Source organism: Phocoena sinus, chromosome 6 (genome assembly GCF_008692025.1).
Source record: "Phocoena sinus isolate mPhoSin1 chromosome 6, mPhoSin1.pri, whole genome shotgun sequence".
Lineage (NCBI taxonomy): Eukaryota > Metazoa > Chordata > Mammalia > Artiodactyla > Phocoenidae > Phocoena > Phocoena sinus.
The window spans coordinates 49,748,397-49,761,730 of NC_045768.1; the positions used below are offsets into that span (position 1 = coordinate 49,748,397).

The 13,334-nt window shown below is 44.6% G+C and overlaps 1 protein-coding gene across 4 annotated transcripts in view; it reads right to left on the minus strand.

Annotated features, from left to right (window-relative positions):
- The window catches only part of MAMDC2 (MAM domain containing 2), a 166,269-nt gene extending 154,090 nt beyond the window's left edge, over nucleotides 1–12,179 (minus strand). For 2 of the 4 annotated variants that reach the window (XR_004350383.1, XM_032634939.1), the window contains exons 1-2: nucleotides 11,536–11,880; nucleotides 11,085–11,201 (exon numbers count right to left, since the gene is read on the minus strand). Coding sequence is in view for 2 of the 4 variants with exons in the window: in XM_032634939.1 (XP_032490830.1) it covers nucleotides 11,085–11,201; nucleotides 11,536–11,569 (151 nt within the window). In the remaining 2 variants the exon portion in view is untranslated. Of the gene's footprint in view, nucleotides 1–11,084; nucleotides 11,202–11,535 lie in introns of all 4 variants that reach the window. The other 2 variants (XR_004350384.1, XM_032634940.1) reach the window with 2 other exon arrangements.
- Nucleotides 12,180–13,334: the final 1,155 nt, after the last annotated feature.

Sequence of the window (13,334 nt, forward strand, 5' to 3'; positions counted from 1 at the left end):
CTCTGTCCCTTACTGTTAATAATAATATTTGTATATAATAACTTGATATACAAAATTATCACCTGATTAACTCTGGCAATGTATATACCTGCAAACTGTTTCTACCTCCTGAATGAATGATTTCTTATCAGTATGACTGAAATTATACCAGCAGGGATATTGACCATGGAATTTAACATGGAATTAGTATATGGTAATGTGAATTTTGGTTCAGAGGACCAAAGAAGTAGATGCACTTTGAATTGAATGGACAGATCATAACTCAGAAAAAAGACAATGAGTAAAACAAGAATATCAGCAATTGTTATATCTAATTAACGAGTCCCAGACAAACATCAAACTGTAAAGAACTCGGTTATTTCTTGGAATAGGTGTGCAGATAGAGGCAGAATGAAGAGATAAAATTCCAAGTATATACACATGGGTTTTAGAGACCTTTTAATCCTGCTTCTTGGATCTGAGTGCACTAACAAAAGGGCATAATATTTTATTACCTATATTTTGGTCTCCTATGGTAGGTTATTCCTGTAGAAGGGATTGTGTCTGATGAATACTCCTCTGTAAGACAGGGTTTCTCAAAAAGCCAAAATGTTTTCAGGACATTAATAGATTTTACCTAAAATACCCATGATCCTTTAAATATAAGAAACTGTGAATTAAACAAAGGCTACAGATTAAAAACAAAAACAAAACGGTCTGCTCTTCAGTGCTGATTCTCAAAAAAAACCAAAAACGGTACTAATGTGTAACTCACATTTTCCTCATCAGAATTTGTGGAAAAGGGAAAATGTTTTCAGATGCATATTCCCAATTTTCAGGATTTGTAGTGGAAAATCAAAAGCTTTCCATAAAGCTTATATTCTAAAATGGGCTAATGCAGAGTCACAATACACTTTAAACACACTCCAGTCTATTACCCATTTTTCATAAAGTCACAAAATTAAAATAAATCTGCAGAAGCTTAAAAAAGAAAACTTATTAAGTTATGGTATCAGACAATATGGTCTTAGTCATAAAATATTGGTAAGCAAAGAAGGCATCTTCTTGGTGAAGTTAAAGCATATTAAAGTCATCTTCATTACAAATGTGGCCCCAAATAACACTTCAGCTCTCTTTGGCAGTGAGGCAAAAGTTTTTCAAATAAGGAATGGAAATTTCTCTGAGCATAGAGCTAAGTTATATATCACAATATTATATAATGTTGCTGGATAGCAACACTGCCATTCTGTTAGGAGTAATGGAACGAGTGAGTACCAAACTGCTCGTGTAGTAGGGCAACTGGCTTGCAAAAACACATTTATCTGTGTACTCTTTTAATTCGTTCACAGTACGAATGGATGAATTCGAAGTTTAGGAGTATTCCTTAAGACTGCCAAAGCATTTTAGGTCAAGCTGTAAATTTTCCCTAAAGTTCTCTGCCAAGATAATGCTGAGGACTGAGAAGAGAATCCTTCAAATGGTTCCAAGAGTAAACTTTAATCTGTTATGGAAAAAAAAAGTAGAAGTACATTTCCCTATCTTGGCTTGATGCTTGCTTGGTTCCAAAGGCTTACCACCACATGGCAGGCATGCTGGTTGTATCTGGGGCCTGGAACCCCGGGGCAGGAGTTGGAATATTGGGACACCATCAGTATTTTGCAGAGGTTTCCCACTACCTCTAGGGAAGCATAAATCTTGCAGGTCTGTCTTCCTCGGTGATGACCTCTGGAAGTATGAAGGTAACAACTTACTCTCTGATGGGAAGGAGCCTAGGGCCCAGTGAAGCTCAAATCTTTGGAGCTACATATGCTTCAGTCCATATCCTGACTCTTTGTGTTGATGTTGATAAAAACCACCTCCAGGACTGTTGACTGTTGTGAAGGTTACAGACAATGACGATAAATGTACTCGACAGGTACCATGAAAGGCCACCTATGGGTCACACACCATGGCTGCATAGGAAGCTATATTGTGTAACTATTTCACTAGGTTTTACTTCACAGTTCTCGCTGGGAACTATTCCTATAACAGAAATAGAAATATGCTATGCTGTTAAAGTTTCCTTATACCCAAACATTCTCCTGTAGCCTATAAAAGGTTTGGTTTTGCTTTTTGATAAGTATATTCTAGGATGCATCCTAATTACCACAGATTCAGCCCAATCTCCTACACCTCTGCATTTACAGTAGAAATAAAATTTCACACATTTTGAAGTTGACACAAGTGTTATTGAGTCACTCAATGGAGGGATCTTGGGTTATGTGGGTCCAAGAAATCGGTATGTTCTTGAGGTTTCTGAATCGTCAAAGTGGAAATTGGTTCTAGTGCAGAGCTAGAGCCCCCCTGTCTCCTGAATCTTCTTTCTTTACTGATCCCTTCCTCTCACTTCAAAAACAAGCTCAAGTCTCCCCTTCCTAAAAAACAAAAACAAACAAACAAACAAAATCAACAAAACAAAAACTCTTTCATCTCAAGTTTCTTTAGAGGTATGGTCGAACCTCTCTCTGAGAAAGAGAGAACATCTGAACTTACTGAGAACTCTGCTAACTGTTTACATTCTCCCTTCATTCTTCCACCAGGGCATTCGGGGTCTGTCCGCATCATTTCACTGACACTGCGCTCATTCAAGCACCTAATTGTCACTTCCAACAGACAAGTCACACTGTGCCCACCTCTCTGCTTTAGAAACTCCTAAGTCCTTTGGCTTCTGAGGCCCTGCACTTTCCTAATTCTCCTCCTCCTCTATGTCTAGTTCCTTCTGTTTCATTTATTCCACCATCTCCTTCCTATGCCTAATCCTTAAACATGAATTTAAGGCTCCACCCTCAGCTTCCTGCTGTTACTACTTTATACATTCTCTTTGGGTGATCTTACCTCTTCTCAAGATTTCAACCACTGTCTTTATGCTAAGGATTCCCACAGCCATAGTACTACCCAGACTGTACCTGACCTTCAGCTTCCTACATCAAAGTCCTGCTGGAAACCTCCACCTGGATGTTTCTCAGGTAACTCAGAACTGAACACAACTTCTTCTACCCTAATATAATTTTCAGTTTGAAATTCTCTCAACTGTTGACACCCTCAAACAAACAGCTGTCCAAACTAGAAATCTGGGAGTCACTTTCCCTGACTCGTTACTCCCGCCCAATCAATTAGCAAGTCCTGTCAATTTAGTCCCCTTTCTGGTGTTTTATTTACTCTCTCCCTTTTACCTTACTCCCCTTGTCCTATTTCAAGCCCTCATCATCTCTTAGCTAGACCACTGCACAGCTCCCTAACTAGCCTCCCCATTGCCAATCTTCCTCAAATCAATCCTTTTCTCAGCTACTGGACTGGAGAGCAAGCCATATCACTACTCATTGTCTACAGAATAACAAACAGGCAGGCCCAGAAGCGCAGTAACAAATATCTAGTGGTAAAGCCCACAAATGGTTCCTCCAGTAGGATTTTGCCTACAATATGTATCTCTTTACCTTGCCCAAATATAGCTCTCTAGACTTCCTTCTGATTCTGAGAGCTAATTAATACCCTTCCAATAAATTTCTTTTCTGCTTAATTTAAACAGCCTACTTATGCAGTTTGCAATGAAACTCCTGGGCTAGTATACAATTCCTTTCCTCTCTACCACAATTACAGATTTATGTTTCTTCCTGTTGGTCTATGGTGACCACAAAAGTCAGGGACCATGACTGTGTATGTATTTCATGCACTCTCTGTACTCCAACAACTAATATAGCGCCTGATGGGTAGTGGGCACTCAAATGTGTGTTGATAGAATGAATATTCTTTTTTTTTAAAACATCTTTATTGGAATATAATTGCTTTACAATGATGTGTTAGTTTCTGCTTTAATATTCTTTAGAAACTTTTTCTGTAAAACATATGATTCATTCATGATACTATGACATTATGGCATGATACCACTTGTTTTGGTTTATTATTTTATTCTAAACCTCAGAATCCCCCAAAACACAGATAAATGTCTCAAAAAGTAGAAAAAGCAAATATTCTGGCAGATAATACTGAATCATAAACCTAATCCTTTGGTTTCTCCATAAGTCACCACAGTATGCAAGAGCTGCTTCCAGGAGCAGACAAATATCCCATCAGGGTGAGTACTATACTGATGTCTCGCACTTGAGTTCCTTAGAAACAACAGCTCTCAACAGCTAGTTCAAAGTCTGTTCATCTTTTGCAAAAATTACTTTTTAGACCGATCAGTGTCACTCTCAAGGCTGCTTTATGATTGTTTGTGATGGCAGAGGATCAAGGGATTCGGGCCGCCCTGGTGGGTAAATAATCCAAGGGCTATTTGCCCATGGGTATGTCGGGGATGAAACAAATCACACATTGGTGAGGCAAGCTGAAATACGGCCTTCACTGTTATATCCGGAAATTACAACAGAAGCCTCCAAAGTCTTTGAAGTCCTGTGGTAGGAAGGATTGTTAAACACAACCTCTTTCACTACAGGGGAAAATGTCAAGTTTTGTTTTGTTTTTTTCTTTTTAAATCAATCTCAATAAGGGCTTTAGAGATTGATTAAATCCAGAATGTTTGTTTGTACCACACACTGTCTGTCAGGTGTTGAGGGAAGCACGTGATCCCTGTTCTTAAAGTGTAACACTCTGATGAGGTGAAGAGGTGGGGACGCCGATAAGGAGACACTAAGAAGATTTACATGGTGGAACGTGAAGAGAGCCATGGGAAGGGAGAACAAAGAGGAAAGGGAGAGGTTCATTTACTTGGGAAAATCAGGGAATGTTTCAAAAAAAGAGCCCTACATTAAAGCACGGATAGATTTAAATAGGCCGGGATGGGGCAGGGGAATGGAAAAGCAGGATAATACAGACGTAGAGAACAGCACAAATAGAGCAGGGAGGCAAGAAAGTAAAGAGCATGTTGAATGAACAGCAGCACGCTGGGGATTAATGGGAGGGAAGAGTAGAAATATAGCTGGGGGCAAATCACAAAGGACCTTGTGTGCCAAGCTAGGCAGTTTGCACTTTACCATGTTGGCAATTGGTAATCATTAAAGGATCCTTAATAGAGGACATTCCTTCTTCTTACATCTGGTTGTGGGGAGATGGGGGCAGTTGGCCATTCTTCTAATCACTGCCCTCAACCCTGGCTGCATATTGGAATCACCTAGGGAGTTGGTTCATTTCTTAGTGTCTATTTGTTAACAACACCAGGTCTGTTCATTTCTTAGTGTCTATTTGTTAACAGCACCAAGTCTGGCCCCATGTCTGGCCAAGTAAATCAGAGTCTCTTGGGGTAGGGCTGGACACAACTATTTTTAAAGAAACTTTTAGGTGATTTTAATGTCCAATCAGGGTTGAGAACCATTGGCCTAATACACAGGTGTGAGAATTTCTCTATAAATTCCTATTTTTTGTCAGGAATGTTTTATTGATATTAGGTATGACATTATGCTTTCCTTAATTAGTTATGGCCTAACGGATATGATAGAAATTTCTGATATATTGTGAAAGTTCTTTGGTCTTAAATAACTTCCTCATTTATCACCAGCCATATGTTCTTCTGTGTTAAGTACTACCGTCTTCCTGTAGGTATTTCATATACATACCTACATATATATGAAATTAAACATATAATCAAATGCTCCAAGAGCCTAGATCTGAATGCATGAATACATTAATATGACTGAATTGATTAAGACAAGCATAAGAGAAATTGAGGAAGAGTGGGTGGGATAACTGGTAGAAGTAAAAATCAGGATTGACCAGCAAAGACGCCCAACACATGTTCAGCTACCTGCTGGGTTTATATATCAAGATGCCCATCACTTCTATTAACATAAATAGGTTTCACTCAAATTCTTAAAAATCAAACGTTGTTTAACAAGAGACAGAAGTAGGACTATTGCTGGGGTGACCTACCAAATAGGTTCTGCTATGTTAAGAACCAGGATTTTTTATGAATAGCATATCCCAAAATGCAAGTCATAAAACCTGGGGACTGCATGCTAAGAGATTTGAAGATGACAGTGAAAGTAGAAAGTCCTATGACAAGAAATTACTTTTTCCTCCCAATATATTGTGACCACAGCTGACTTCTGCAATTACGGGAAGGAAAACATCCCCAAAATCCTGGGCGCCTTGTCAGGGATCAGACCAGGAGCTGGGTAGCAACTTCCCATTCAGCAACTCTAATTTGAGTAGGGAGGAACCCAGACTGGGTGTTGGCCTTGATAGGAAGGCCCGACAGAGCCTACATCCAGAGAAGTGAGTCACAGCAGAGAGGAGCAGGCAGAGATTACCAGTCCGGGTAGGTTAAGTCCCAAGTGGAGGGGCCAGGTAAGAGAACACAAGAACTCAGATTGATTGACGGGGAGGCCATGGGTTAGGGACCTGCCTAAGAGCTTAGGAGATGAGAGTTCAGAGGTCTCCTAGAAGGGACCAGCATGGCACTTGATTGATGCTGAGGCACCAGCTCCGTGGGACAGATAAGTAGGGAAGAACAGGCTGGGGCAGGGACCAAAGCATTCCTGACAAAAACTAAGAATTTATAGAGAAAAAGGTCTAAGTCATAGGGAGAGACTGTATACCAAGCGCGAAACTTAGTCTTATTACTTTATGTCCACACTTCAGTCAGCCACACAAAACTTAGATGGCCCAGGAGGCTAACAGATGATTAAATTATTAAATAAATAAATAAAATAGAGCCAAACAATAAGAAAAGGAAAGCTCTTCCTCTGGCTGGAATAGAGAACAAATGGCAAAACTATAATGAAAAGAAAAATATGTTCTCCTGAGCAATCCAGAAGCTGTGTTGGAAAGCTGTCTGAATTGAAGAAATAATGTTTGATAAAATACAAAACTAGTAATAATAAGAGTAACAATAATAATAGGCTACATGTATAAAGTGCTCACTATGTGTTAAATATTTTAATGTATTTAGTCTTCATAACAATCTTAGGAGATAGGTGCTTTAATTATCTCCATTTTACAGCCAAGGAAACTGAGACACAGAGGGGTTAAATAATTTGCCCAAAGCCACACAGCATATAAGGGTAGAGCCTGGATTCTAATCCAAGCTGTCCAACTCTAGAGTTCATATTAACCACTAGGCTTACATTGTTTCTCATGCTAAGGAACTACCTTTGAAGGGGCAGAATGAACCAGGGGCACACACGAAATGCATAAGGACTTTTTAATCATCCAATATTGAAGTTATTCCTTCAGCAAATTCATTCATCCAACAAATATTTGTTGAGCATCTAGTATGTGCCAGGCACTCTTTTATATGCTAAAGATTGCAGGCAGGTGGGATCCCTACACATCTGAGTGAATAAATGCATGGTCTGGCATAAAATATAGTGTTTTGTGGGTTTGGTAGGCCCAAAGCACTGCACCTTTGGAACCCATGTTCTTCCACATGTATGAAATATAATTAGATGTCTGATGAAGAGTTTCTAACACGTTGCAGAGCTTAACTAACACACCAAAGTGTCAAGGTCCAGGAGCTGGTGAAGACAGGGACATTGGGAGAGGCAGCAATGCTAGAAGAAAGAAAGGTGAAGAGCTGAGGAAATGAGGCCCTGCCCCAGGGCTGCCACTGACTCGGTCATTGACCCTGACTGGGAGCCTGTCTGGGCCCCAGTGCACGCCTCCGTAAAATGAGGAGGTTGCACTGGATGAACTCCAAGGCCCAGCTCTAGGATCTAGGATCCCAGGCAGAGCCAGGGCAGAACCAAGGCCATGCTCAGGCACAGCTCACAAGAGCCAGGTTCAACCTGACATCAGTAGTAGCCAGGGCGGGCCGGGGAACGCCACAGGGCATTGCAGGAAGAACTCGGCCAGTTCCTGGGGTCGACTGTTACTCTGAGAGGCATCTGAGGAACACCCCAGACTCGTGCTGCTCTCAGCCTCTCCACAACACGGGGGCTGTGTTTCTGCATAAAGGGCATCAAGAGACCAACAAGCAGAGGCGATGCAGGTTTAAGCAGATCCAGAGGGTGGGAATTGCCTGATGAACTCCTGATGTCAGGGTGGGATGCTGAGTCAGAAAGAGAGCTGTAACCCACAGAAAGGGGGAACTGGTCCTCCTCCTCTAGGAAGGCCCCCGGGGATGCTGGCCAGACTTCTGGCTCCAGCCGGGTCTCAAGAAATATCAGGCAGGATTTATCAGTATTAATAACTAGCACATGACTGAGTGAAGAAGTGAAACTCAGCTGACCAAGTAACTGAAAGTGTCCTTAAGAGAGAAGGAAGGGGTTTGGGTGAAGAAAGGAGGTTGACAGGAAGAGACACACGCATGTACATACATTGAGATATCGGCCTACTCTACCACCCGCCCCCCATTGGTTATGCCAAACTTCTAGCTGGCCAGCCTGCCTCAGATACCATCACTTGCTCCTGGGTACAAATACCATCCAAATTCTTCCTGTATTAGGCAATTCCTCAAACACTGACCCCCACTGTTGTAGAAAAAAAAAAAAAACTTTCTCTACAAGTGCTTTGAATTTCCTTTTTTACCTCCTCTTAACCTGACATGTCCACATCTACCTTTCTCTCTGGGGTGGCTTAGTGTTCCAAACTTCTAATTAAGGAGCAGTACCTGGGTTTGGATTTTACCCCCTCCCTCCCTCAGTTCCTCCAATGACTTCCTCATAGAGCCAGCTTAAAGATGCCAAGCCAAGGGGTCCAAAAATTGGAATGAAGCCAAAACCCAGCCGATGACTAGTCGTGACCATTCTGATGTGAGACCAACTTTATAGTGTCCAAGAATCCTCAGCCGAAGGGCTTCTGCCCCCCCACAGCTGGCAGTGGGGAAATGGAACCAACAATCTCGATTTCAGCTGAGGACGACTGTTCAAAGGGGTTCCAATATTCTCTGAACTGCGAATGAATAAAGATTTTTTTAGATGATAAATGAATGAATAAGAAAGATTTTTATATGATAAAATAGATCTCTTCTTTCCAGGATTTAATTCAAACCTAAAATTTAGATGTAAGTTCAAAGTTTGATTCTGACACAATCTCACTTGCCTTAACAAGTGAGAGAAAATTAAAATATTCTACCGAAAACATGGAGGTAAATCAAGAAAACAAGAAACAGGATAGTAGACGAGGCTAGGTTGCTATGCCCAGTCACCTGCTCTGGTGCCACCCTCTGTCCCTGAGGGTACCCTTCCTATGGTACGCAACCCAAGTCAATGCATCGCCTTGTCAAAACTCATCCATTTTGTGCCCAGTGGAAATCAAGCATATTTCAAAATGGCCATGAGCTAGGGACATTGGAATTGTAATCGGAGAGGCTTAGAGACCTAATACTCTAAGTAAACCAAAGGAGTGGACCTCAAATACAACTTGGGGCAGCTGGGAGATATTTTGAGACAATGACTCCCGATTTGAATCTCCTGTAATGAAATTCTAATTGGCAGATTTTTTTCCTCTACTTAACTCTCTTCACTGGGCTTTAGCATTGATCTCTCCACTGTAAATTAACCTACTGACCAAGGACATCTAGAAAGTGCTATTTGCATTCCAAATACTTGTGGGCAAAAGTCACTGAAACCTATAATTTTCTATGCCGCCATACAATACACGGAGGTGGATGGAACCAGTTTCAAAGGGTTTTTGCAGCCAGATGAAGTAAATTTGCAGAAAGGCTTGTGAACAGATTTCAGCCTGGGACACTTGTATTGTCTTTAATCTACCAACCTAGGAATGGGTTTATACCAGAAATTCTTAGTGATGGCTTCTCAGCAGGCAGCAGCAGTGGCTGCCACACCCCTACCTCGCTGTGCCTCTGGAGTGGACTGTTATGTCCAAGTTCTGGCCTCCGAAGAAACGTGATACATAAGGATGAAGCCTAACCAGCCTGCTCCCCGGGGAATGCTCAGAGGAGAATGAATGAACTTTCCCCAGCCCTGAGCCAGAAAGCTGTGGCTGTTAGAAGTTAAAAAGAAAGCAAAGAGGAAAGCAACAGTGTCTTCATTTTGCTATAAACCACAGTCACCTTTCCCTATAAGCATCGTCCAGTTTTTCTGGAGGGGCACAGTTTAACTGCCACTGGTGCAGAGGTGCCAACTCAACAGAGAGCACTTCCTGCGGGTCTGGGTGGCAGTTGAGTGCAGCGAGCTGTGGCCTGCCCACTGATCCAGGAGCAGGCTGCCAGGGGGCCACCATCCTGACGGAGGCCTGGCAATGGGGGCACAGGACTGAGGCTCCTGGATTAAGGGGTGATGTTGATTTCCTTTTCTCAGAGCCAGGCTAGGGCGAGGCAAGAGGGGTGTCTAGGGCACAAGATTTAAGGAGGTTTTCACTCTCAGTGTCATGCAAGTGGCTCTTTCACCTTAGTCCTAGCCCTGCACAGGGCCACCAGCAGAGGTAGGAGTTCTCAAAGGTCAGTAGTTCTCAAAATGTGATCTCCAGACCAGCAGCACCACCTGGGAACTTGTTAGATATGCAAATTCTCAGCCCCATCCCAGACCCACAGAAGAGGTGGGGCCCAGCAACCTGTGTCCTAACATACCCACCAGGTAATTTTGATGCAGCTAAAGCACTGTGCTAGAGAATAATGCTCTCCAAAGCCAGTCATGTGGTCCAGGTCAGGCCACTGCTCAAAATGCTTCAAACACAACTAGAACAGGGAAAGGGGTAAGGTGGTGAGATGAAAGAGACTCCCCTAAGGCAATCAGCAAAACATAAATGTGAGGTTTAGCACTGAGGTCCCATCACAGAATTAGGGCACCATTTCTGCAGGACGAGAAGAAAACTAACCTCACCCAACTTCCCCAGCTCACCAAGGTGTCTACTGCGGACCAGAGAGGCTGTTGACCTGCAGAGGGCACGCAGCTGGTGGGAGACAATCATCAGCTGTGCCCCCTTTCTCCCTTCCATGGGGGGAGGGGGCGGGCAAAATCACAGAGCTTCTACCCACAGGCCAGGTAAACAAAGGCCTCCATCTCTTCATTGGCCATCCATGCAGCACAGCTGAGAGTTGGAAAGATGATCCATGACTCACACATTTCCTCCTGAGAGTACTTAACTCCAAGATGATAACATTGCCCATGCGAAAGAGCCAACCAGCAAAAAAGGAAAGTTCACCTTGGGCCCCTGTGCACTGACCCCCTTACCTTCCTCGTTTAAAATCCATGGCAGGAACTCGAACACCGAGTCAAAGTCGCAGGTGCTATCTTCGAACGCGCAGGATCCCGCGGGCAGGTCCAGGGCACCGGCAAGCTGCAGGGCTGCTGGCACAAAGCGGGTTTCAGTTCAGGCTCGGTCTCAGGAGCGTTTACACCAACTCATGGCACCCCGGGGAACCACCTGGTGATAGAAGGGGTGCGGGAGGGGACGGGAGAGGGAGGCAGTATTGCCGCCCCCGCCCAGGGCGCTTGCACTGCGCGACCCGTGCGCGGTCGCTGGGCTCAGGGAGGGAGATTAGCGGCTGTGGAGATGGATCCGTAGGCGCCCTCGGATGGCCCAGCCTAGGACCGCGAGCCCGACTACCAGGGCTGCGGGATTGGGAGAAGGTCACGAGAGCGCCCCTCGGAGGAACCCCCCCACCCCGGATCCAGGCCTTACCTTGCACCGCCAGCAGGACGCCCCCGAACAACATGGTCGGGGAGGAAGACTAGACAGGGGTGCGAGCCGCCAGCCCGCTGGGACAGGCTGCTCCGGGTGGAAGGAGTGTGGGAAGCGGGGGCGCCTGGAATCGGGGGAGGGAGAAGTCGGAGGCGAAGCGTGCGCTTGGAGCTGCCCAACTTTGCAAAGCGGCCCCGGGAGCAGAGCGGAAAGCCGAAGGTGCCTGAACTGTGAGCGCCGCTCGGTGCGCTCGCGTCGTAAGTGAAGCCGGCCGGCCGCACAGCTGGTCCTGGGCGAGGATGGGGCTGGGCAGGGAGGAGACAACTGCACACTTTTGAAAAGCCAGCCAGAACTGGCTGGGAGAGGAGAGGTCGGGATGCAGTGCCACGGCTCAGATTTTTAAAGCTTGGGACCAGACCCCTGGCAGATACTGGAGAGGGCAGGCCTCCCGGGAGCCCCTCGGCTGAGCTGGGACTGGAGGCGCCCCGCCCCACCCCGCCCATCCTAGTGGGAACCAGCTTATTTCTGGGGACAGCCTCCCTCTATCTGGAATGCCAGTCCTGCGGGGCTCGCCCTAATTTTAACCTTTTCTCCCCAGAATGGAAGAGGGTGGAATTCTCTTAGGAAAACCTAGAGGAAATTTTGGGAAGTGTTGGGTGGAATAAGCTTTACATCTAAGAGTTTCAGCGTTTATGGCCCGTTAACGCTAACCTTGGAACACCGCCCCCCCCCCCCCCCCCCCCCGCCTTTATTTAGCAGTGGAATGTTTGGCATCTCTGGTGCTCAGCATTCCCTCTGTCCGGTGAAATGGGGGCATTCCTCCTCTCCAAAGAGCCATGATAAATTAGTAGAAGGTTTCTAAATTGGGATGGGGGTAGTGATGTCAGGGAGGGGGTTATGGTGAAGTACCCATTGGCTACAAATTTGCTTTGAGCACTAAGTGGGTCTTTAAAAATAGTCTCCTCCAGTAAAGAAAGTGGTGATAGGGGTGGGGGTTCTTCTTAATGCTCTTTATTATATTGGGCAGGCAATGTTATGCCTAGGGCAATGATTCTCAAATTTTAGGGTACATCAGAAGCCCACGATCAGAGCTTCTGATTCAGTAGTTCTGGTCTGTGGTCCAAGATTCTGCACATTCCTAACAAGTTTCCAGGTGCTGATGCTGCTAGTCTAGGACCACATTTTGAGGACCACTGGCCTAACAAACTCTTGTTCAACCATCAAAGCCCTGCTCACATGCCTTCACTTGGTTTCCAGACTCTGTGTTTTCCTTGTCTTTCATTCTTCTCCTTGCTGTTTCTTTTTCTTTCTCTGACCCCCGGATACTAGGGTGCCTCCAAGTTCTATCCTTTCAGCTCCTGTTTCCCTTTCTCCTCACTTCCTCAGTGATTTCATCCAGTCTCATAGTTTGAAACACCAACTAAAACCTGATATCTCCCAAATATATTTCTAGTCCAGACGGCCCACTGCCTCCAGACTCTTCTGTCTCACTGCCACCTCAGCATTTTCACTTGGATGCTTAAGAGCTATCTCATACTTAACAGGTCCCAGCATGAACACCTCATATTCCTTCCCAAACCTGTCTCTCCCCTGCATCTTCCTCATCTCAGTTAAAGGAACCTCTCCCTTCCAGTTGCTCAGGACAAAATACTTAGAGTTATCCTTGACTCTTCTTCGTCTCAGGACATTACCAAATTCTGTCAGTTCAGGATTCAAAACACAGCAGGTACTGACCATGCTCCAAGCCCACATGACTGCCCTGATCCCAGTCGCCACTGCTGTTTGCTGGGGATGCTGCA